This window comes from Erithacus rubecula (genome assembly GCF_903797595.1).
Source record: "Erithacus rubecula genome assembly, contig: scaffold_173_arrow_ctg1, whole genome shotgun sequence".
Lineage (NCBI taxonomy): Eukaryota > Metazoa > Chordata > Aves > Passeriformes > Muscicapidae > Erithacus > Erithacus rubecula.
This window is the reverse complement of record NW_027636136.1, coordinates 233858-258548: the sequence shown is the minus strand read 5'-3', so window position 1 is coordinate 258548 and position 24691 is coordinate 233858. Positions and strand designations below refer to the sequence as shown.

The 24691-nt window shown below is 51.2% G+C and overlaps 1 protein-coding gene across 1 annotated transcript in view; it reads left to right on the top strand.

Annotated features, from left to right (window-relative positions):
• Nucleotides 1-766: 766 nt before the first annotated feature.
• PAX5 (paired box 5) overlaps nt 767-24691 on the top strand; it is a gene marked incomplete at both ends in the record, with an annotated part of 107821 nt that continues 83896 nt past the window's right edge. The window contains 2 exons of the mRNA XM_079332187.1: nt 767-865; nt 2734-2862. Of these exons, the coding sequence (XP_079188313.1) occupies nt 767-865; nt 2734-2862 (228 nt within the window). The remainder of the gene's footprint in view (nt 866-2733; nt 2863-24691) is intronic.

Sequence of the window (24691 nt, the reverse complement as noted above, 5' to 3'; positions counted from 1 at the left end):
CCTCTCCTCTCCTCTCCTCTCCTCTCCTCTCCTCTCCCTCCCTCTCCTCTCCTCTCCTCTCTCCTCTCCTCCTCTCCTCTCCTCTCCTCTCCTCTCCTCTCCTCTCCTCTCCTCTCCTCTCCTCTCCTCTCTTTCATTTTTCATGGGCAGGTAACACTGTGTGCAGCATCTCCCCAGAATCTCCCCTCGTGGCAGGTGCCCCTGTCCTGCCCCTCCACACGTGCCTTCTGCTTTATCTGTATCTGAATTTTTTCTCTTTCACATCACTATCAATCACAGCAGTGGCTGCATGTACCCAGTGATGAGAAATGTGGTCATTCAGCTTTTAGGATCAGCATTTATTCCAACACTTTAAAAACAATAATGATTTGGCCAAGCTGATCCTTTCCCAAGGTGTCCAGCTGCCTCTAGATGTGTGGGTGCCACACTGGTTTGCTCTGGGGATAAATGTGTCCCAGACCCACGAGTGCAGCCCACAGCCTGAGCTGGGCTCAGAGGGTTCCAGCTCCCTGGGGAGGGGTCCTGCTGCTCAGAGAGCTGTGGATCTCTCTGGGCTGGGCCATTCCACAGTTCTGTGGCTCTGGAATGTCACCCTGCTGGCTCCAATGCAGGGGCTGGGGGCACAGCTGGTCCTGGCTCCACCTGCCAAGCTTTGATCTTTCAGGGAATGATGAGGGGAGCACATGCAGAAAGGCATTTCTTGCATTGACCAGCGTCCTGCACTGAAAAAATAGTGCCTAATGCCCCCTGCCATTGCTTGCCTGAGGCTGGCTAAGTGGATTTTCTCCCATTCTCCACAGGATCATACGGACCAAGGTGCAGCAGCCACCCAACCAGCAGGTCCCAGCTTCCAGTCACAGCATAGGTAAGGAAAACTTTCTTAAAAAATACATTAAAAAATAATAATGGATTACAAATATTCTGAAGAACTTTTAATCATTCTTATGGACAGATAATTCTGCATAAAACACTTCAGCACACGTGCTAATGTGCCTTCTTTGTCATTCTCCAAGGGCTGAACATAGTAAATGAATTTTATAAATACTGCTAAAAGGTTTTGAATTTTACTGATTATTATGATAAATAGCTTTCACCATGAGACAGAAAATTGAAATCTAAACCAAAAAAAACCCCACTAATAGGGGTCTATAGAATGTCAGATAATTAAAGTAATAAATCAAGAAAGGGATACTTATTCATAACATTTTCTGCATCATTAGTCAGTAAGTAGTTTTGAATGTGTTTTTTCCATCTATCAACCAACCCTTCCACAGTTCTTTGTGCACTTGCAGTCTTGAGTGAAGAGGTGGCAAAAGTTTATGAAACTTTTAATTCAGGGACAGAGTGATGCTGCAGCCCGAGGGAGGTGGCGCTGGGGGAGGTGGCCCAGCCCTGAGACTCCCCCAGCCCTGTCCTGGCTGTCAGGGTCCCTGGAGGGTGGTGGGTGGGTGTCCCTGTGAGCAGTGCAGGGCTGGGGGGCTCAGCCAGGGCTCAGGGCTGCTCTCCTCGTGTCCCTGCAGGGCACTGCTCAGCCCCTGCTTCATGGTGGGGGCCCTGGTTTCCCTCTGCCTTCATGCTGGCACCTGTGAAATGGTGAAATGCTTCTGGCTCTCTCTTGGCAAGGTGTTTTTGCACTGGGAGAAAGGGAGAAAGGAGGTGCAGACTGCCCCATTCAGCTTGTCAGAGGAGTCATCCCACAGACCCTGCCCCCTCAGCCTTTCTCTCCAGAAAATGACAAAACAATCCCTGGGTAGAAAACCTTCCTTTTTCTCACTGTGGTGGCTTAAGTGTTGTCTCTTTTTGAAAAAGTCACGAACAGAGAAGAAAAATCTTGTTTCTGAGGGGTTGGGTTGACTGAGGTTTGCTCTGTGTGAGTTGTGTCTGGGGTTGTGGTGTGGCCCTGCAGTGCATGCCCCATCCTGGGCTCTGTGTGATGATTTCTGGGCTGTAGGGACATTTCTAGGCTCAGTCTGTACTGGTGGAGGTGCTGGTGGTGTTCTCTGCCCTGCTGTGCCAACCTGGGCACCCAGAGGGACAGGGACAGTGTTTGCTGTGCCAGCTCTTACCCCCAGAGGGACAGGGACAGTGTTTGCTGTGCCAACCTGGGCACCCAGAGGGACAGGGACAGTGTTTGCTGTGCCAGCTCTTACCCCCAGAGGGACAGGGACAGTGTTTGCTGTGCCAGCTCTCACACCCAGCCTGGTGCACGCTGCTGGCGAGCCACTGCCCTCGCTGGACACAACAGCTCCCTCTTCCCAGGGCTTCACAAAGCAAAATGGATCTAGGTCACATTTTGGGGAGCCTCAGGGTCCTTGAGCCATCACCCCCGGGTGACCCCAGCTGTGCAAGGAGAGTGGCACGGTCCGGCAGGGTGCACAGCTGGCACAGCGAATGCAGCTGCCCTGCACAGGGGGTTCCTGCCCGGGACCCTCCTGGGCAGCCCCTCTCCCTGCGTGACGGGTCCCTGCCAGCTCTGTGACATGGGCTGCTGTGTCACTGTGCCAGCAAGCAGCGGTTCCACCAGCCTGGTGTGAGCTGGGGTGTCTCGGTGCCCAGGAGAAGCATCTCCTGTCCCTCAGCACATCCCCCGTGACGGGGCCAGGGCTGCCACCCCCGCCGCATGGCCGGGCCACCGGGGGCTCCTCCGGGGCCAGCCCGGCCAGCGGAGCCCCCCGCCCCAGCCCCGGGGCTCCGGGAGCTGTGCTGTCCCTCAGAGCTGTGCTTGCCCCGCAGCCTCCACGGGCTCGGTGACACAGGTGTCGTCTGCCAGCACCGACTCGGCGGGCTCGTCCTACTCCATCAGCGGGATCCTGGGCATCGCCTCCCCCGGCGCCGAGAGCAGCAAGCGCAAGCGGGACGAAGGTACGGGGGCTGCCTGGGGAGGGGGCGTCCGCCTGCAGGGCAGGGGGGCCGGCATGGGGCTGGGCTTGTGGTGTGCTGGGGCTGGGGACATCCCTGTGCGGCTCGCTTCTGTCTCGGCGGACTTTGCCGGGTCACAGACGAGCCGGGGACCCTGCAGAGCCGGGGCTGGGGCTTCTCTGGTGTTTTGGAAAGCTCTGGCACTCGGTCAGTTTGGAGCCAGGCCTTCCTACACAGAGTGAAACCTTCCCCTCCTGCCAATGAACAGGGGAAGAGACAATTGTGTTAACTCTGTGGCCACCTGAAATAGGAAATGTCTGCAAAGTGTCAGGAAATTAACTGCACAGACTCAATCTGCTGCGCTGCTTCACTCAGGACTTTCTTCACCAGGGACATCTGTCAGTCTTGGAGGGTGGAAGTAAGCACAGTCTGCCTGGGGCTGGATATTGCTGACACACTCCTCACATCCACGGGGTGTACGGGCCTGTTTTGTTCTGCATCTGTTTGAAAACCATGTTTTGGAGAGAAAGGCACCAGAGATGGAGTGGAAGGTAGAAGTGGAGAAGTTCTGTTCTAGTGTCTTTTAAAAATACCTTTAGTTTAGAGCACTATCTCCATTTTGAAAGAACCTACAGGGAGAAGCTGAGGCCATGTGGACAGAGTTTGTGTAGCAGAGGGGCACCAGAGCTGCAGTGGGTTTTTCAGGATGCAGAGGGCACGTGGAGAGGGGTGACTGCCTTTCCTGCTGGATCAGCTCCAGCCCGGGGATGCTGAGCACCATCCGTGTTCCTCAGCTCCTGCTGCAGCTGCAGGGCCAGCAGTGCCCTGCAAACAGGGCAGCACCAGGTCCCTGCCCTGCCCTCGCTGCCCCTCCTGCAGGGAGCTGGGCACGCTGAAGCTGCAGTGGTCCCCCCAAACCCCCTGCCCCGGGGAAACACTAAAACCAGCTCAGGTGCCTGAGCTGTGCAAACAGGGCCATGTGCCTGTGCATCCTTCAAGGGAAACACATCATCAGGTTGCAGAGTAGACCCAGATTTTCTGAACTGGGAGAAAAACTGCAAGAGCTTGGGGGGCCAGTTTCAGCAACACAGGAACTAATTTGATGGTGGAAGGATAAAACAACTCCTTGTGCTCAGGTTCTTGCTAAAGACACCATTGCTACTTAACCCTGTGGTTGTACACCTGGTATTTTTTTCCAAATCTAGGTTATAAATGCATAGTTAAATACATGCATGAAAGCAGGTAGGGTGGAAGTTTTGTATTTTATCAGGCAGGTCAGGAGACAGGCTGCCTGTACTGACACCACATGGCTCCTGTGCCACAGAGCCATTTTTTCGGTGCCTGTGAGAAGACTCTGCTTCAACTGCAGAGAAAAGGATTAAGTGTTTCCTTGAAAAGCAAAACCAGTTCTGGAAGCAGAGCTGAGAAGGCTCTCAGCTTTTTTCAGCTCACATTCAGAAATGAGCAGGTGATTGCTGAAGCAACCCCAGCAGTTTGTCAGGATGAGCCACGGGGTTTGACTCCTGAGCTGGACAGAGGTGCTGTGCTCAGCAGGCTGTTTCACCTGCTTCTAAATAGGCTGCAGCTTTGGAGAGACAGTCAGGTACTCCAACACCTCTGTCTGCTGCAGGAGCATCCACAGCACCCTCCCTGCCCTGCTCCCCACAGGGTCCTGCTGGAGGGGTCTGGGGGTTCTGAGGGTCCTGAGGCTCTGTATCTCTGCAGGTACAGATGGGAAGAGGAGCAGGTCACCCAATTTTGGCCTGTATCACGATGTGGATGCTCAAGAGGCAGAGCTAATTTAACCATTTCCTGGCTTTGGGGAGGCTCTCTCCTCAGAGGGCCCCTTGCACTGTCTCTGTAGCTGCTGGAAGGGGAGTGCCTGCTGCTCTGCCTCTCCCAGCTCCTGGAGCCACGGGCTGGGCACTGCTGCCCAGGTGTGCTGGGGTGGACTTGCCCTTCAGCTGCACTGAGCACTTTGGTATAATTCATTCATAGTTCTGTTCTCACTCTTGATGTTTTCTTAGCAGATGCCTCCAGTATTTAACCCAGTGGGGAGCTTGCTGGGTAGCAACAGGGGCAAACCAAATCAGACAGCCTTTATTGGTTTATATAGCTGAAGGTGTCATTTTCCCCCTGTTGTAGCATGGACTTGGAGCAGATGTGCCTTCGTGGGGGATCAGCTGCTTTCAGTTTTGGTTAAACAGCGTGCTGCTGGAGAGTGACACAGGGGCAGGCTGTCCACAAGGAGCAGGGATGCAGGCAGCTGCTGCAGGGTGCTGCAGGGTTCTGGGCAGCCCCCTTGCTGCTCTGCCTGCACATTGCCTCCTCAGGTGCACTGGGGAGGTGGGCAGGAGTGCAGGGTGACCGTGATGGGATGGTTGCTCCCAGCGGGGTCTGTCTAGGGCAGCAAGACCAGGGCAGAGCAGCTGAATGCTGCTTCTAATGCTGCTTCTGATGGTGCCAGGCAGTGTGTGGGAGGGGCTGGTTTCAGTGCACCAGCACAGCTGGGTGGGTCAGCAGTGGGCATTTGATGGCACCTGACATATTCTAGGCAGGGCCTGAGCATCTCCTGTCTCAAAGTCAAAGCTTCCTGGAGTGGGGTTGAACGATCCTTGTTGAGCACTGGGAAGAGGGCAAAAGACACATCCAGAGGTGGGTGCACAGGAGATGGGTCACGACATGTTCTGGGCCAAAGGAGGTTGCTGGGCTGTAAGTGCTCTGCAGGATTCTCTGAGGATGATGGGGAGGAAGGCAGGCACCAGCCCCAGCCCCAGCCCAACCCTGCTGCTCCCCTCACCCCTCCCTTTGCTCGCCAGCCTGCAGAGCTGTGCAGCTGTGGAGGAGAGGTCACAGGGGTTGTGCCCAAGTGTAGGCACAAGAGCTGCTGTGTTTGTGCCCTGGCAGCTGAGGGATCCTGCAGCCAGCACACAGACCTGAGCCAGGGGACCTGCTGCCCATCTGGGGTCTCCCTAAAGCTGGGGCTGTCAGTGGGGTGGCATGCCTGCAGCAGAGAGCCCACAGTGCTCCGTGAATTGGTGCCTGCTGGACCTTCCAGGAGCCAGGGCAGCGTGTGGGGCAGTGCTGGCCCTGCAGCTGTGCTGCACCTTGTGCAGAGCCCTGTGCCTGCTGCTCTGCTGGAGTGTCAGCCTGGCACGTCCCCTGCACACCTTGGTGCTCTGCTCAGCTGTGGGCACTGCACTGCTGCCCTGGGGCTGCAGGAGCCACCTCTGCTCTTGCAGAGACATGAGAATGGCTGCTGGTCTCTGAACAGAGCTGGAAGACTTGCATGGTCTCCATTCTTTTTATGCAAAACACAAACTGTCTCCCCACAGGGGAATAATGCCTCTTTGGAGCAATTGCTGCAGGCTGTGTTGGGGTGTGAGTGCCTGACCTTCCACAGGTGTGCTCCTGCCTTCACTTCTGACACAGAAATGTCAAGAAATCTTTAATGGTAACAGGAGCAGCAGGGGAACATTGGCAGCAGCTAGGTCAGTCTGATACCTGTTAGCACACAGCAGTTTCTCTGGAAATCCAGCCTGTTGTGACTGTAACATTGCTTGTATGCTATTAAAATAGAGACCATCAGTGGGCACAAATGAGTCCATCCTGCTATGGCTGAAATAATGGAATATCCTGAGCTGAAAGGGACCCACAAGGATCATCCAAGTCCAACTCGTGCTGAAAAGAAACAGAAAACCAAAACCCCACCCTAGGTCATCACTGCTCTGGCACGATGCTGGAGCTGCCAGAAGCTCTGAGCAGCCCTGAGCCCCTGATCACAAAGTGCCCGTGGCCCCAGCTCAGCAGGACATCCCCACAGAGCCACACAGGCTGCAAGGGCTGCCCCACCTGCCCCTGCTTGCTGCAGGAGGGGCTCAGCAGGTTTAGACAGCAGCATCTGAGAGCTGCAGAGATCATTCCTCAAATTCAGTCCTAGCAGAGACTTCTCAGCAGTGCAGGAGTCTGGGGAATTGAAAGCAGTGTGGCAGGAAACTTCCACTAGTGCCAGTTGTTTAGTTCTGTTTTCAAATTACAATCCAGCATCTGGTGTGATGATGTAAGTGCTGGTGTTTTATTTCCTTGACCGAGCTCTGAATGAGAAATGCTTTTAATCACACATGAGAGCAAGGAGTTCCTTAGTGTGCTCCCAGGTGTTTGGGTCAGCCTTCTGTCAGAGTAGGGCTCCAAAGGGGCCAGGACACCAACAGAAATGAGAAGGACATGAGGAGGACTGCACCCAGCACTGTGTGCATGTTCCTGCAGAGCCATCCCTTTCCAGGGTCTGTTTTCATGAGGGGATGCCCTGGGGCAGGCATTCCGGGGTACCCAAGCAAGGGGTGACCTGTGCATGGAAGCTGATGGGAATTTTCCAATGGCACCAGCACCGTGGACACTGTGGAGAGCAGCTGGGGGAGAGCTGGGCAGTGGCAAAGGTGGACAAGAGCTTGCCAAGTCAGTGCCATCTCTGGGGACAGAGACAGGGAAAAGCCAAGCATTGGCATGAGTGACTGCTTTTGCATTTGGTTCTCAGCTACATTTTACCAGAGGGAAATAAGAAATAAGAAATGAAATAAGAAACTGCACTCCCAGCCAGGCAGAGGCTTGGAGCTGCATGAGAAGGTCAGTGCCCTCCAAAGGGAGCCTAACGTGGAGTAAATGCTGCCAGATCCTTCTGTAGTCTCCTCTTGTGCTCAAGGCACAATGTGCAAAGGTATCAACTCTAGGAGACTGTGGAGGCACTTGTAAAGTATTTTTTTTCTGTTTTGGTCTAAAGTCCACTTCTTTCAAAGTTGAACACCACAGGCACAGCTGGAGCTAAGCTTTTCCCAGAGCAGTGACATGCACAGGTGTGACACCACAGGTGTGACATGCACAGGTGTGACATGCACAGGTGTGACACCCACAGGTGTGGCACCCACAGGTGTGACACCCACATCTCTGTGACTGCCTGAAGCTGTGCCATGGCTGCAGAGTGTCCACATGGCAGATGGAGAGAGTCTGGGGCATTCTGCTGCTCTGTCCCTCATGCAGGGGACAAACCCACCTTGTGCCCTCTTGTCACAGGGCTGCCTGTGGCTGAGCTCTGTGGCAAAGCCCTGGGTGGGGAGAGCTGCTGTGCCAGCCTGCAACTGCAAGGAGAGTCCTGCCAGCCAAGGAGTTAATTGTGAGTGTGCAAATGTCCCTTTCCAGCTATGCTTTCCAGAGTTTCATAATGCAAAGTAGATCTTACTGTGAGTACCCAGGTAATGGAAATACTGGCATCAAATACCAGAATCTTTGGTCCCTGAGGTCTGGAATGTGGGACTCCTCTGTCCCCTCTGCTGGCTCTGTGTGGTCTCAGTGTCCTGCCCATTCCAGACACCTCTAGGGCTGTAAAAGCCCTGCCCTCTCCTGAGAACAGGCTCTCTACCCACCCAAGATTTATTCTTTGCAGTTTCCTGAGTCATTTGAGGAACTTTTGGCTTGGGGTCCCATCAGGGAGGATGTGCTGAACGAGGGGTCATGGAGGATGGATGGTGCCAGAGCCCACAGAGGTGTTTGTGCTGCCTGCCAGCACAGGACAGGAACACATGCTGCAGCCAGCAGGGGAAAGAGCTCAGGGCATGAATTGACACTGGTGAGGTCCATGTTGGCACCAGTCCCTCTCCCTTGGCTCACTGCAAGCCTGATGGTGTTGGGGGTGGGTGGTGTCCTCTCCAGCACTTTCCTGGGGTCCTCTGCACCATGCAAGTGCTGTGCAAAGGACTGAACCCTCTGGGAATACTAACTGCAAGGGAAACAAAAGCAGAATAACAGTGAGAGGAAAAAAGCAGGATGTTATGGAGAGAAAACAATCACCTGCCAGAATAACTTCAAGTTTCTTGTGTCAAAGCACTGCACTGTGTTTCTGGGCAGTGATGAGCAGGGGAGGGCACACAGAGAGGATTCCCCACGTGCATGAGAAAGGGATTGACTGTAGGGTCTGTGGCATTGGGGGCTGTCTCAATGGGAGATGCCCATGTAGAGCACCTGGGGTGCAAAGAACCCACTGCAGAGTCAGCAACAGCCAGAAACAGGCAGAGGGAAATGCACAAAAATCAGAAAACTCCCTCTGTACTCAGGTTAAACAGGTGGAGGTGTCCAAGCCCACACAGAGGGCAAAGAGAAAGAAAACTCCTCCAGAGTCCTCAGGACATGCTGGAGTTTACTTTGATGACTTCTGGCACCACTTCAGCAGTTCTTAATCACTGAAAATATCTTTACCCCAAGGAATAAGTCCAGTGGCTTCAATGAGATGAAGCTTTGGAAGAGTAAGAGGTTTTGCAGGGTAAGTCCTGATCTGAGTTTCTCCTGCTGGTGTAGACTGTCCTTTGCATTCAGGGCTCCTTTCCCAGTGGGTTTGGCTACTTGTCCCATCTTTTCTTTATCTCTTCAGAAGAGATGGTTTTCCCTCACCACACAGACACTGACATTATAATTTTAAATAGAGTTAGATGTGGCCTTTACTATCACATTGCAATGATGGCTTTGTCTGTGCTCTATCCAAAGCCATCTACTTTTGGTGCAGGTTACATTTATTTATTTTTTCTGCATGTCATTGGAAGCTCATTTTTCAGTTTTTGGACATAGTTCCTGAGAACACTTGGGGGTTTGTTTCAGCATTTTCCTTCTGTGTAGCCCACAAGGTCCATGCTGGGTGTGCTGGTGTGGCAGCAGGCTCTGGCCACGCTGGGGATTTGACACCAGCAGTGTCACACAGTGTCACATCTGGATAGGTGTGGATCTCTGGAGGAGGAGTTTGATGGGTCCAGGGCATAAGGATTTAACCCTTGAGTGTTTCAAGAACCTCCCTGCACCTGTGGGCTCCCTGGTGCTGATCCAGCCATCCTGGATATTAATGGGAGCAGCTCAGCTGGCACAAGATTGCTCTCTGAAATTGCACTCCCCATGAAATTCTAGGGAGAAAAGAATAAAGATAGGTCAGCTCAGATCTCCACTACTGCAGCATTAAAATAATGTAGTCTCATTTCATTTACTATGAAATTTGAAATTTAGAGAAATGAAGCCAAAAGCCATTTCAGCCTCCAAATGTTTGAGAGCCAAGTGTTTTCCTGAGCTGTGCTCAGGCAGGACAGCATTCTGGGGAGGGAAGGAGCAGGCAGTGCCCAGGCAGGTGACAGCCTGAGGGCTGAGATCCTCCTCTCAGCTCTGCCAGAGCTGGAGCACCCCACGTTCCTCCCCATCAGTGTGAATCTGGTGACCCTGAGCTGCTGCCCACCCGGGCTCCCTGTGCATCCCTGTGGACGTGTCAGGGCTGTCCCCAGGTGAGGAGGTGCCCGTGGCTCTGCCCTGGCCAGCCAGGCTCACCTGGGCACAGCTCAGCAGAGCAGAGCTCCCTGCCAGCCCCTCCTGAGCAGGCAGGTCACCAGCTGTCCTCCCTGCACCTCAAGCACGTTTGTCACTTCTCTCCTAACGTGGTCCCCAGGGCCCCTGCTTTCTGGAGAGCTCTCCTCTGGCTCTGAGGTGAAGCCCTGCCAGTCTCAGCTGAGCAGGGATTTTCTCAGAGCTGTGTTAATGAAAAGCCCAGCACTGCTCTCACCCTGCTGTAGCTCCAGCTGTTCTCATCAGGAGCTGTCGACTGCTAGGTGCTTCTCAAGGAACAACCTCTTCACATACATGTAGCTGAAATTCAGTTTAGGGGTAGGTGGCTTGTCAGATCATCCTGATGGTGCCAGCACTGGGGCTGGCCAGGGCTCCTTTGCAAGAATGCATTTTGGACAGAAAAAGCAGTTTGGAGGAAAAGCAGGACCTGCCAGTTTTGATGGATGTTTGTTAGAAATGCTGATATAAAATAAGTGGAGAAGTCATGAGCAAGATGAATAATTCTGATTTATGAAGAGATCAGTAGAATCCAGAGAGCAGGAAATGCTGAGGTGCAGTGGCAATGCATGTATGTGCCCACGTGTATCTGTGTCTCTAATCAGCCCACACTTACATGAGCACACAGACAGAGGTGATGAAAGTCTTGCCTTACAATGGATAAATTACATTACTCACAAACTTTCACTCTTACAATTATGACAGTGATTTTTGAGAGGTCTGAAAACAAAGTCAAGGGAATATTGGTGGTTATTTTCCTTCATATGCTGCTCTTGACCAAAGTGTTTCTGTGAGGGAGGGTCACTCACACCATGATTGTGACACTGCATCTCCCCCTTTTCCCGGTTTGTACATCAGCACTGCTGAAGGGAATGCCTGAATTTCAGGCATGTTTGGGATGAGGGGAGCTCAGGGAGCTGCAGGGCTGGGGCTCCTTTGCCCTGGCACAGAAATCTGGCCAGTTGCAGGTGGCTGGAAAGAGGCAGGGGCTCACACAGGGTCTGGCAGTAAGGCACAAGGTAAATGATCTGGCAGCTCTGTCACATCAGGGGCTCTCCAAGTGTCATGTATTTCTGTGTCAGGCTTTCTCTGTGCCCCAGAAGCAGCATTGCATTTCCCATGGCCTGATTCCATCCGTGCAGTGGGGTGACCACAGGGTGAGGCTGTGGCTGGGCCAGGGTCTCCCTGCTCCCCCCAGGAGTGCTCCTGCCCCTAGGGAAGGAGCAAGCTCTGCAGGGAATGTCAGGTCAGCTGCCTTCTCCAGCCCTTGTACCTGGATTACCATGTAGAGGCTGAAATCTGCTGCTGTCACAGCTGGCTCGAGCAATTCAAGCTTACTGGGATTTTAAAATCAGAATTATTTCCTTGACTGAAATGAGAGCCTCCTGAAATCCTGAATGATAATGGAAAACCACTTTCTTGCCCGGTGCTTTGGGAAGCTCTGGAGTTAATATTGTAAGCTGTAATTGCTGTTGTTGCTGATGGTGAAGTTTCCCATGAGCAGACAGAGCAGAATCAGTGAAATGCAGAAAATGGATGTGTCCTGAGACTGGCAGCTCTCCCCAGCTCAGTTTTTGTCTGCCATCTCCTTTGTGTGTGCTCCTTGCATCGAGGGCTTTTCACTGCTGGAGGTGGTTGCTCAGGGCTGATTGAATCCTGCCCATTTTGCCCTCTCCTGGAATTTGCAGAATAGTCCCATTGGGGATTATTTGCATCAGATTTGGTGACTGGATTTTGCACTGAGTGTGCTTTTTAGCTAATTATATAAATAGCTGGCCATTCCAAGCCTGAGGAGCACTGTTCTCATACCTGCAGGCTGTCTGTATTTCCTGGGTGTGCCAGGACTTGACAAGAGCCCCTTCACGACTCTGTCCCAGCCTGGTGATGAGGGTGTGGAGGAGCTCAGAGAGCTGCAGGGCTCCCAGAATGTGCTGGGCTGGGCTGTGTGCATGGCCTGCCCCTCCTCAGTGCCAAAACCTTTTCCTGCCTGGAGGTGGTGGGAAGCCCTCAAACCCCGTGGCAAGTATTTCAGGTGCATCCAGACGTGCTGCAAAAAGCCAAACCCCTCTTTTTATTATTTTTTTTCACTTGAGAAGACTTTTCAGATGGAAAAGGAAGTCCTGACTGGAAGATCTAGAGATGGGTGTCCCTGCTCCAGCAGGACTCACGAGTGTCTGGTAGATGAAGTACAAAACTGGTGTTTTGCTGAACTTCCACAACAAGGCTGATTGCAACTCATTTCCCCCTTTCATACCCATAGAACCTCAGAATCACAGAATGGTTTGAGTGGGAAGGACCCTTGGAGGGTGCCATGGGCAGGAGCCTTCAGCTGCACCTGGCATTCCATGAGACCAAGCCAGGCCTTTTCTGCTTTGTGTGCTCCTGGGTGCTCTGTCCCAGCTGGGCTGAGGTTTGTTTCTCTCTGCTCCAGCCCTGCTGTGGTGACAGGAGCACACTCCTGCCACTGCACTCCCCTGTGACGCTGAGGCACCTTTGCTTGAGCCTGGGGTAGGTTTCAGAGCCTTTGCTGTCTCCTTTTCTCCATCAGCCTCAGTGAAGAGGCGCCTCCACAGCTCTCCCTTCTCTGCTGGGCTGTTGCTCTGGGCAGTGACTGTCCACATGATGGTGCCCATGGCTTCAGAGAGGGGAAAAGCACTTGGTCTGAAAGCAAACAGTGCCTTTTCTCACATGGCTGTAAGATGTGAGTGTGGAGCTTGCCAAGGTTTTATCTCATCTGAAATTCTGCTAAGAGATATTTGTAGTCAACATACACCTATGATAATTCCTGTAAGGTCATAGCTGGAGGCTGATTTTCCTCTGCTCCCGTAGATCCATATTGCAGGTTAGGAGCCAAGAATTCTTAGCTTAGTTGTCTTATACTGAAAGGAAATCCAGCTCAAATCTCCTCTTAGGGCACTGATGATGCTGATTTGAGCGTGGCAAAAGAGATGTCTACAGTGGAGGACAGGGTATTGGAATTCTATCAGGTACTAACACCAGTGAAATGTGATGGTTTTCTGATCATGTGGGCACTCCATCTTCCTAAAGCTGCCTCCCTGTGGCTCTGTGACAGGGTGCTGGCTGCAATGAAACATTTGCAGACTGCATCAGCCACTCTGATTTTCTGTGGTCACATGCTGGGTGGGGATGCACACCCACCCTCAGCACTTTGTTTAAAAACTTCCTGCAGCCCTGTCATTGTGATTCTCTGACATCTTGCTAAAGGGCACAGGGGCAAGGAAAAGATGTCCCTCACAGGATCTAGAGTAACAGGACACAGAGTGGGTTGGTTTGGAAGGGTCTCTAAGAGCCATCCAGTCTGAGCCCCTGCTCTGGGCAGGGACACCACTGGAGCAGATGCAGAGATGCTGGACCAGAGATGCTGATCAGCAGAGCAGGACAGGGTGCTGCTCCTGTGCAGCGATGGCTTCACTCACCAGGTGCTTCTCTCAGCTGCTTAACAGGAGTCACACCCACTTTTGGTTGACAAAATGTGAAGGAAGCAAACTCACAGTGAGGAAACATCAGTGAGAGCAGCTTTGGTTGAGCGCTGGCCATCTCCCAGGGCAGAGCCTCATTTCCCTGTGATGCTGCAGGAGCTGCTGGGTGCTGGGTTTGCCTGATGAGCTGTCACACAGCTCTGCTGGAGCAGGCACTGCTCACCCCCACGCTGCTGCCTCTAATAATGGCCAGGATGCATCTCCTCCCTTTGCATGTCAGTGCTTCAGGAGGGGAGGGCACAGCCCTGAGGGAGCAGCTGATGCACAAGTGTGCACATGAAAGGTTTTGTGGTGGCTGAGCGCTTCAGGTGAAGACACCAGAACAATTTACATTGGCTAAACGTTCCTCAGCCTCCCCCCTGACAAATCTGAACAATTCTTGATGAACTTTGCAGCCAGGGTACTCCTTCTGTGTTCACTTTCCCTGCAATACAATTTCCTGCACCTGCTGTCCCTGGGACACTCACCTGTTGGAGTGTTCTTTGGAAGGTCTCAAAATCAGCAGTTTTAGTTGCACTGAGCAGCCAGACTGCCCTGTGTGCAGTTCCTTTGACAGATTTGGTGGTGGAGAATTTAGAAGAACTCAGACCTTTAAGAAGTGGCACTGGTTTCTCAGCAGCCTGATAACAGGGCTCAGAGGGCCTGAAGGCAGGCAGATGGTCCAATACCTGCAGGCTGGATATCAGAGTGTGAGCAGCACATTCCTGCTCCCTTTACTCCACCTTTTCCTGGCTGGAGGTGATGGGAACCCCCTGGCAAGTCCTCTCTGAGAGACCCTGCTTGCTGCATGCTTTGGCTGGAGAGAGCTCAGGAGCCTCCTGCTGTGCCAGCTGGGCTCCTCTGCATTGCCTTCCATCCACCTGTAATGGATTTTACACCTGAGAGGTTATTTTTGGAGGTACACTTGCTCTCTGTCCCAAATGGGATATTTTGCCTCTTGTTACAATTCACAGAGCTAGACGGGGCTGCTGGTTTCATGCTGTGCAGCATCGACACATCATGCCCCTGTAAACATTGCTGTCAGCAGCAGCAATTCCATCTCTATTGTCCCAATAAGATTTCATGCTTGACAGTGCCTGACTTTTTTTGTCTGTACATCAGCTAATAAGAAATAGTCATGCAGCAGTCTTTTTCTTCTCTGATTCCTTGGGTTTCCAGTTGGCTCCTTGGGAATGAGCATCCAGCCATTCTCTCCCCATGCTCACACTGATTTTCTCCCAGGCAGGAGCTCGCATTTCTGGAAGAGGGAGGTTTTTGGTAGATCAGAGCTTGTCTTCTTCTGCCTAGCACCAGTCAAGGGACAAAGAACAGTCCCCATCTCTCGTGGCCTTGGCTGGCAATGGAGAGTGGCCCAGAGCTGTTATGAGTGCTCAGAGGTGGGAGGAACACAGTTACAGGCATGCCTACAAGGAAGATTATTTTGGAACAGTTCAGCAGTGTGTTTTTGAGTTTAAAATCTGTGTAACTGTTCATTTCACCTATTCTCCCTCCCTTGCACCTACATGTTACTTGTTTCAGCAACACTTGGAGCCTGATGGTTTGACCACCCCAGCACCTTACAGGGTCAGTTTACTTTGAAGAAGGATGTCAGGATGTGGGGATGCTGGAACCTGTCAGGCTCCACATGAAGTTAGTGTCTGTGGTATCAAATCAAAGTAAACCTCTGGATCTTGTTCCTGAATGCTGACTCCTACTTCCAGCCACAGCTGAAGCAAATTTCCAGGAATGCTTTCTCTTAGGATGAAAATGGAGCTGTTGAGTTGGTGATTTGACTGTGGAGTGTGAAACTGGTGCTACTTCACCACTCAGCAAAGTGGAACATTTGTCTGGCAGTGGAGTGTCCATGTGCAGCTCCTCTGGCCACCAAGGAAGGTTCTGTCAGTCTTTCCAGGAGGGTCATGCTGTCTGTCCTGCCCCTGTCTGGGCAGACAGAGGGGAGCTGGCAGGGGCTGGGGGCTGCCTTGGCACACCATCAGCAGAGGAGGGGTGATGTCCAGCCAGGCCAGCAGGAGCTGCTGGCTCTGTCCTCACCTCAGCAGTGACCAATCCTCCTGTGCTCTAATGTGAGCCTCAGAATCATTTTGCACCACCAGCACGACCTGCTGTGTACCTGCTTTGTCACCTTGGAGATGAAAACAAGTCAAAATCATTAATCTCTGCTCTGTCCTGTGACTTGCTCAACCAGGAGCCTTTCCTCACCCCTGATATTTAAAAAAAGGTGATGGTACTGCTTGAATTTGCTTTCTGACACCCTTGCTGAGTTTGTAAGCTGGTCACATCTAACCAGTTACCACAAAATTGATTCTGGAGCCTTCAGTTTAGAAACCTGCAAGGTACATCCCAGGCAATCACACTATCTCCATCAGGAACTGAATGAACCAGTCAATAATCAACATTGCCAAGGGTGAAGAGGTCTTTTCTAGTACTCTTGCTTTTTCTTTATGAACATCTGTACATTGGTCTATAGCTGTATAGATGGACAGATGGAATAGAGGTGGTCACTATGCTTATACACACATGCAGTGAGTGCCTGTTTCAATGAAGAGACAGCTGCAGGTATGTATGTGCACACTGGTGCATCCCTCATAGGCTGTTCTCTTGCTCTCTGACTGCATTTTTCAAATGGGCCCAGGATTTTAAACCTTTACAAAAAGGTCCAAGTTGTGAATATAATTGTCAATGCTGTGACCATCACCTTGCTACCTGGCAAGCCCAGAATAAACTCACCTGCATTTTTCTAAACTGCCAAAGAGTTTTTGGAGTCATTGCAGACAGTTGTAACAGGCAGGACTTGGCTGGTAGGAGATGACAGGGTGCTCAGGGCTGGGCTGGGCTGGGTGCACCTGTGGCCAGGTGCTGGCTCCCACTCTGCCCCCTGCCTGCCCCTTTCCCTGCCCCCCTCCAGGGCCCAGTGTGTGTGCACAGCACTGCAGGGGGATGAGGCAAGGGCCTGAAGGCTGCCTCTGCACACAGGGAGGCTGAAACTCATCTTTCTTGGAGCTGTGATCTCTGTTCTTTCCCTTGGTGAGCCCATTCACTCTCAGAGGCAGTGTGGCAAGGCTGGAGGGGTTTATTCCACTACTGTGCCGCTGGTCAGGTGTGCTCTGATTCTTCATTCATGGCTGGCATTCTTTTCATCCTGATTGCATGTCGACTGTGTTTTTTTCTTCTTGGTCCCAGTTTAGCTCTCAGAGCTGCTGTCAGTCTCTGGCTGCCAGAGGTGCTTGGTTTGGTCACTGGTGCTCACCTCAAGCCCTGCAGCCCCTGGGTGTGATGTGGTCCCACTCCTTTTCTCTCTGCCTGCAGAGAGGTGCAGAGGTGCTCGAGGGAGCTGGGATGGGGAGTGTTTGCTTGTGCAGTGATGCTGGGGGGTCTCGTGCCAGGGCTCTCCACGGTGCTGGGGGTCACAGCAGTGAGGGTGACATGTCCAGCACTTTGTTTGTGCAGGTGCCAGCAGCTCCCTGCCTTGGTTAGACCTTCCCCGGGTCACAGGTGCTGCCTGGCAGTGGCTGTGCACAGGTGCAGCCCCCAACCCCGGCAGAGCCAGGTGAGCCCACCTGCAGCCTGGTTCCTGCTGGCAGTGCTCCCCATGGCCAGCCCACAGTGCAGCTCTCAGGGGAACAGCTCACAGTCCCTGAGACACTGCCAGGGGAACCTGCACCACCAGCATGGTCAGCACCTGGGACACGAGGGGGCTGTGGCAGGAAGGGGAGGGCACGCTGAGAAACCCGTTCATCTGGTGGGCACTGCCAGCTGCTGAAAACAAACCACGGAGGGAAATTCCAGATCCAATGGCACTGGGATGGCAGAGGTGCTGAGGATTCCTGATGGGCTGGTGATAGTTGGGTGAAACAAATGGCTCAATGCTGTGATACCTCAGCTCTCAATAACAGAGGGCAAATGGCCTTCCAGGGGGAGATATGGATTTTCCTTTGAGATATGGAAAGGGAAATAAACTGAATTATGTTCGAACATAGCAATCTCCCTCCCTCTCTGTCTAAGAAAAATAAGGAGAAAGACAGGGAGAGAGACAGGGAGAGAGGGAAGGGAGGAAGGAAGGAAGGAAGGAAGGAAGGAAGGAAGGAAGGAAGGAAGGAAGGAAGGAAGGAAGGAAGGAAGGAAGGAAGGAAGGAAGGAAGGAAGGAAGGAAGGAAGGAAGGAAGGAAGGAAGGAAGGAAGGAAGGAAGGAAGGAAGGAAGGAAGGAAGGAAGGAAGGAAGGAAGGAAGGAAGGAAGGAAGGAAGGAAGGAAGGAAGGAAGGAAGGAAGGAAGGAAGGAAGGAAGGAAGGAAGGAAGGAAGGAAGGAAGGAAGGAAGGAAGGAAGGAAGGAAGGAAGGAAGGAAGGAAGGAAGGAAGGAAGGAAGGAAGGAAGGAAGGAAGGAAGGAAGGAAGGAAGGAAGGAAGGAAGGAAGGAAGGAAGATGAGGAAAAAGAGACATAAAATAAGGTTGGGCAGGCATTTTCAGTGTGATTGATATTTGGCGGCAGGAAGCCAATCAGTATAAGTAAATTGAGGTTATACTATAAAGCAATGTCCCGAGGGGCTGCAGCAGCCCGAGTCCGTCCGCGCCGGGCAGCCGGGGGGCTCGGCAGCATCTTTATGGCATCTGTCCCTGCTCCCCCAGAGCAGGCAATGAGGGGCTGCACAGCGATTGCTGCTCCAGCCACCGGCTGGGGAGGCTGTAATTAATGGCTTTATTTGCTGGAGCACTGCTGAGAACAGTTGAGTGTGCGACGGTAAGAGCCGTGCCACGGTGCAGGGGAGGTGCTGGGCTGGGGGCAGCCGGGGGCACAGGCTGCCTTCCTGTGCCACAGTGCCCCAGGGGCTTGGCTGGCACAGGGGGGCACCTGGGCAGCGCTGCAGGTGCCAGCACTGCGCTCACGGTTAACCCAGAGCTGCTGGCAGGGCAGAGCCGTCGCTGCCCCCGCGTTCCTCCAGGGAGAGCGGAGCTGGCAGGGTGGTGGGGCAGGGACCCCCACTCCTGCTGGGCGGTGATCAGCCTCCCTGTCCAGCCCTGGCACCTGCTTGCACAGCAGCACATTCACATGCTGCGCTTTTCTTTTTTCCTTTTTCTTTCTTTCTAAAAAAAGGTGTCTTTCAGCAATTTTACCCAAAAGAAGAGCAGGGCAATCCGGTAATTTTTGTGAATCCTGAGTGGTTTTGTCATGCCACCTGTGGCTGGGGTGTGAGGAAGTGGATGTGGTTCTGCATGGTTCTGTGAAGAAAATTACTACATGTAAATGTTAAAGTACACACACCTGTATGCATGCAAGGAAAAAACATTTCAGGCAGCGTGCATCCTCAGGGTGTTTCCTTCCTTTCTAAAGGGAATAAAGTCAAAAAGAGATGGGGAAGTGAGACTGTGAAAAATTATAATGAGCCTCTCCTAAAGATTCTGTAAACTTTTTTAAAGGAAAAGTTATTATCTTTTACATAAATAGCAGGGTTATTTATGGAGTACTTGGTGGGTGAGGAGACCAAGCCAGGCTTGGTTAGTTGTGAGGAGTGAGGGCTTATTTACATTAAAATACTTCTAAGTGTAAATAGATGATAGATAGATGGATGGATGGATGGATGGATAGATGGATAGATGGATAGATAGATAGATAGATAGATAGAGAGATGGATAGATAGATAGATAGATAGATAGATAGATAGATAGATAGATAGATAGATAGATAGATAGATAGATAGATGGATAGATAGATAATAGCACAATGGGTGATGTCTTCAGGCCTCACAGAGGCAGGGCTGGGATGGGATTTGGGGCAGGAATTGTTCCTGGCAGGGTGGGCAGGGTGGCACAGGGTGCCCAGAGCAGCTGTGGCTGCCCTGGATCCCTGCAGTGCCCAAGCCAGGCTGGACACTGGGGACACCCTGGGACAGTGGGAGGTGGAATGAGCTGAGCCTTAAGGGCCCTTCCAACCCAAACCAGCCTGGGATTCTGTGACAGCCTGCAGCTGTGACTGGCTCAGATTGGATATTAGGAAAGAATTCTTCACTGAGATGGGTGCCAAACATTGAAACAGGCAGTCCAGGACAGTGGTGCAGTCACCACACCTGGTGAGATTTAAAATATCTGTGCACATGCTGCTTAGGAATATGGATTAGTGGTGGTCTTGCTCAAAGTAAATGGCTAATTTTGACAATCTTGGAAGACTTTTCCAATGTAATTAAATTTGTGATTCTATGATTTTATACAAGCTGATTAATTTCTATTTAAGCACTGAAACTTTGAACTGGGAAACCAGAACAATTTCAATTTTAAAGTCTCAGGATGGGGTCTATCCACATGTTCAGTATTTTCCCCAGTAGGGCTTTGTCTCACACAGTTCATCAGAAATGACCTCTGCTTGTGAACAAGATTCAGGTTCAGTCTATAAGTGCTTTTCTGTAGAAGGAAAAGTCTTGAAAATTTCCCCATCACAGCAGCTTGGCAGCACAGTGACAGTCACATCCCTGCTCTTGGCTTCTGCAGCACCAGGCAAACACAAAGAAGTTAAACTTTGTCTGCCAGACCAGGCATTCACTCAGACCACCACCACTGAGCCATGGAAACCACTGGTTGCAACATCTGGCCGTTGGGAGCAAAGGGGAAACATTAGACACACTGGTTTTCCAAAGCTATTTGCCAAGATCCAGCCATCTCTTCTTCTCTGTCTTTCTTTCTACTGCTCACCCCCATATATATTTATATATAAGTACAATTAAATAATTAAAATATAAATTATATGTGTATATATATATATAAATGTGTCTCTATATACATATATATATATATACACACATATATATATATACACTCAGACACAAAGCACATTTGTATTTATATTTATATTTATATTTATATTTATATTTATATTTATATTTATATTTATATTTATATTTATATTTATATTTATATTTATATTTATATTTATATTTATATTATTTTTATCATTATTTTTATTTTTATTTATAATACCTTTTCTTTTCTTGGAGCCGTTATCTCATTAGATGGAATGGAAATAAGTAAGATTAGAATTAGAAAAACTGTCACAGACATGGGGTCAGCCTCACCTGCTGGTGTGGTGAGGATGTTTGCTCCTGGGGTCTTTGTCTCAACAGAAGCTGCAGGAACAGGCTCTCCAGCTCAAGAGATCTTTGCAGGAATTTCTGTGATGCAGCCCAAAAAGTGATCCCCTGAATCTGTCAGAGAATGAAATCAGGTTTTGAAATAACACAAATACATGCAGGGAGATCCACCCACACGTGATTAATCAGGGTCTCTGTGTGATAAGCAGAGCATCAGGGGAGTTGTACTGTGGATTGCCAAGTTTACTGCACGATAAATAATTAATGTTTAGATGACAGTAATTAATTACAGCAATTAGGAAAGAGCTACACTGCTTTTCCTTAAAAGTAAAATCTTGCTGTTTAATTTGGTTCAGTGTCCAGCGTGTCAGAGCACTTATGGCAGACCCATAAAGTACAAGCATCCACAGAGGCACAGCATTTTGGTTGGGCCACCATCGGCCTTTTCCACACAGAATTCTATAACCCCAGGCTGGGAGAGCCTAAAGCACTGCTGGTACAACCTGTGCTGGCAAAGTCATGGCCTAGGCAGTGCAATGCCCTGGCCAGCCAGGTCCTAGAGGTGCCCAGCACTGAGGAATCCAGCTGTTCCTGCAGAGGTTATTCCACTGGCTGCTTGTCCTCATTGGGAATAATTTTCTGCCTGTGTCCAACTGGAATCTCCCCACTTGCTCCTATTATCCCATACCCTTTCCATGTGACTCCTTGTAGAAAAGGGACTCTCCATCTTCTTTGCAGGCACATTTTTATTAGTGGAATATGACAATAAGGTCTCCTCTGAGCCTTTTATTCCTGATCCTGATCACACTCAGATCACTCAGCTGCCCAGCCCTTGGTTGTCTCTGTGGCTCTGTGTCCCTTCTCTGGCTCTGCAGCCTGCCCACGTGTTTGGCACAGGGTGTCAGGGCTGGGCACAGTGTGAGTGCAGTGGGGCAGTGACTGCTGCATCTCTAGCACCTTTGCTGGTGCAGCCCAGGGTCCTGCTGGCCACCCTGGCCCTCCTCACTGGCTCTGCTGCCCACCAGCATCCCCAGGGCCCCTCAGCAGACCTGCTCCCCAGCCTGATCCCACTCCTGATGTGCTCCTGGATTATGCTTTCCCCAGTGCCAGACTTTGTGTTTGTCTTTGCTGAATTACAGAAAGCTGCTGTGAGCCCACTTCTCCATCCTATCAGTTTCTCCAGGAGGAGGTGGTGGGAAACCATGTCAGAAACCTCAGAGACATTGAGAGAGACAGTGCCCACTGCTCATCCCACCCACTTTTGCTCTGCACACCCCATTCCTTCACAGCATCTCCTGTGCCAGGTGGTGAGAGCAGCATTGCAGCCTCCCTGCTGAGGGTTGTGGCTGCTCTGGGCATCTCCCACCAGTGCCACTCCCTCGGGTGCTGCTGGTGACTCCCTGCCTTTGGGAGCTGCCAGACCCTGCCAGGCACCAAACTGCATGAGCAGAGTGTGTCTGTGCTCAGCTGGGCAGGGAAAGCAGACAAGGGACAGATGTGGCTCCTAGGTGTAAGACGTACACTGAAATCTAAGTGTTAGAATCACATTACACAGCTGTGGAGGATATTTAAAGCATAATTTCTCCCAGCTAATGCGTGCGGATAAAATGTATAAAAACGTCATTACACTTGCACTTTGTGTTACTTGTAAAAATCTGTAGATGTATATTACATTTTATAATGGTGTTTTATTCTTGTGTATTGCATTATGGCTGCAAGCCATTTTAGTGGCTTCATCTGTGATATTGGCTCCTTCTTTGTGTCACCACTCAGAGGCTTGAGACCACTGTTTGTGATTTTGTAAAATCAGGCAATACCTCATTTATGCACAAGAAAAGTCTGCAGGTATTAATAACTCTTTATTAGTGGTCTTTGTGGATAATTGCAGAGGAAATGTGGACAGACACCTCTCATTGATGAGAATGCTGCTGGTAGAGCAAGTTGCATCCTCCATGAGCTTTTCTCTCCTTTGCTTTTAGTAGTTCCAGCCTCATCATATCTTGGTACTACTTCAGTGTCTTTCTAGGAATTTGCATTTTTGGAGGAGCAGCATTGCTGTTTGGGAGTCCTCTGCATTTCTCAGGAGCTTTGCCTTGCTTGATTCCCACCTCAGGCAGAGCTCTTGGTCACTACAGACCCAGTGGGCTGCCAGCCCCACTTTTCCTTTGGCTGTCAAATTTCTGTCCCCCAGTATTTCTCAGAGCTGTAAATAATCTCCTACTTGTTTGAAACAAGAGGCCATTTTTGCATTTCCAAACCCACATACAGCACAGTTTCATCTGCAACATGCATTAGTCCTTGTCACCCAGATATACGTAGAAATTATTTTTTTGAAGGAAGTGATGAAAAGATTTGCTATGACATGGCATGGAAGTAGGTATAAACTATGTTAAAATTACTTCAATATGCTCTTAACAACCTCTTCAAAATGCCTGTTGAGCTGGGAGTACATGATATAAAGTGCATGTCTATAAAGCTGAACACAGCTTACAAAAATGGATTAGGAAAAGAATCAGTTTCACACGATCATTTCTAAAGGAACCTGTCATGACATTTTGTGTATAATTACTGGAGTTACAGAAATACGAGCGTATTTCCACATCACCCTGCAGCTGCCAAGGGGTGCCACCAACCTGAGGCTTTTTCACAGTCTGCTGTGGAGGATCCAGCTGGGGTGCATGACCCCCTCTCTGTGCCAGGATGGGGTGCCTGCTCTGCTCCTCTCAGCCCCTTCCCCCCAGCCTCACCTCTGCACCTCTCAACTCCCCGCTGTGCAGCGGGATATTGCTGACAGGTTTTGCTGTTAAATATAAAGCTGTGGCAGCAGAGCAGTCCCAAAGCTGCAGTGGTTCCATCAGTCCCTCCAGCTGCTGCTGCAGGTCCTGTGCCCCGTGGCAGGGCTGGTGCCCGGGCATCACTGTGGTTCCAGAGCTGCTGCAGGAGCTGAGCTGCAGGCTGGCCATGCTCAGGGACCCCTGTGATTCCTGTGAGCCTGGGGCCCCTCTGGGCTGGCACACCTGCACTGCCAGCTGTGCTGGGGTCCTGCAGCACTGCAGGGACAGTGCCCTGGCTCTCCTGCAGCACACAGCCCTCGCTGGAGCTGCTGGGCAGCAGAACCAGCCCAGGGATGGCTGGATGCTCTGCCCTGCGGGAAGCCCCCAGCCCTGTCTGCACTGTGTCCTGTGTGTGCAAGGCTGGAGGCACAGCCAAGTCCATCCTGGTGCAGTCTGGGCAGGTGCACAAGCAATCCAGCTCCACTCAGTGGCACTATTTGCACAAATGATTGCTCAGATGTATGTGCTGTCAGATTCACAAGCATTAGGGTCGCTGAGGTGCGAGGTCCCACCATATCTTTGTTGAATGTGGGATGACAGAGGTGGCAGGTTTTTCCTAGGAGACATATATAAACATTTCCATACATGGCTGTGGTGGGATTAAAACAACTGTGGGAGGAAGACAGCTATAACTGCATGGAAAACCTGTTCAATAAATAAACCCCACTTTGTTGGTGAGGCTCATAACCAGCTTTGTTGTGCAGATTTGCAGCAGGTGTGGGGTGGCACCTCAAGGTGCACTGGCTCAGCTCCAGCTCGTACCTCTTGAGGGAATACAGCCTGAGTGCAGCTTGGGCACGAGGGAGGACCTCCAGCTGCCTGGCAGAAAAGAGGCAAATGTTCTCATGGTGGAGAGCAGCTCCATCACTCATCAGTGAAGTACCAGAGGTGTCTGGGTGGTGATAGAAGTGCTAATGGCTGTGCTGCTGAACATTTCAGGAAGAGCAGCACTGACAGGGCTATGACACAGTGCAGCTCCTTTGGTCTTGCTTCTTCCATTCCCCAGAGCCAGTGCAAGTGTGGTGCTGGGTGGACTTGCTCTGCAGCACAGATGGAGCTGATG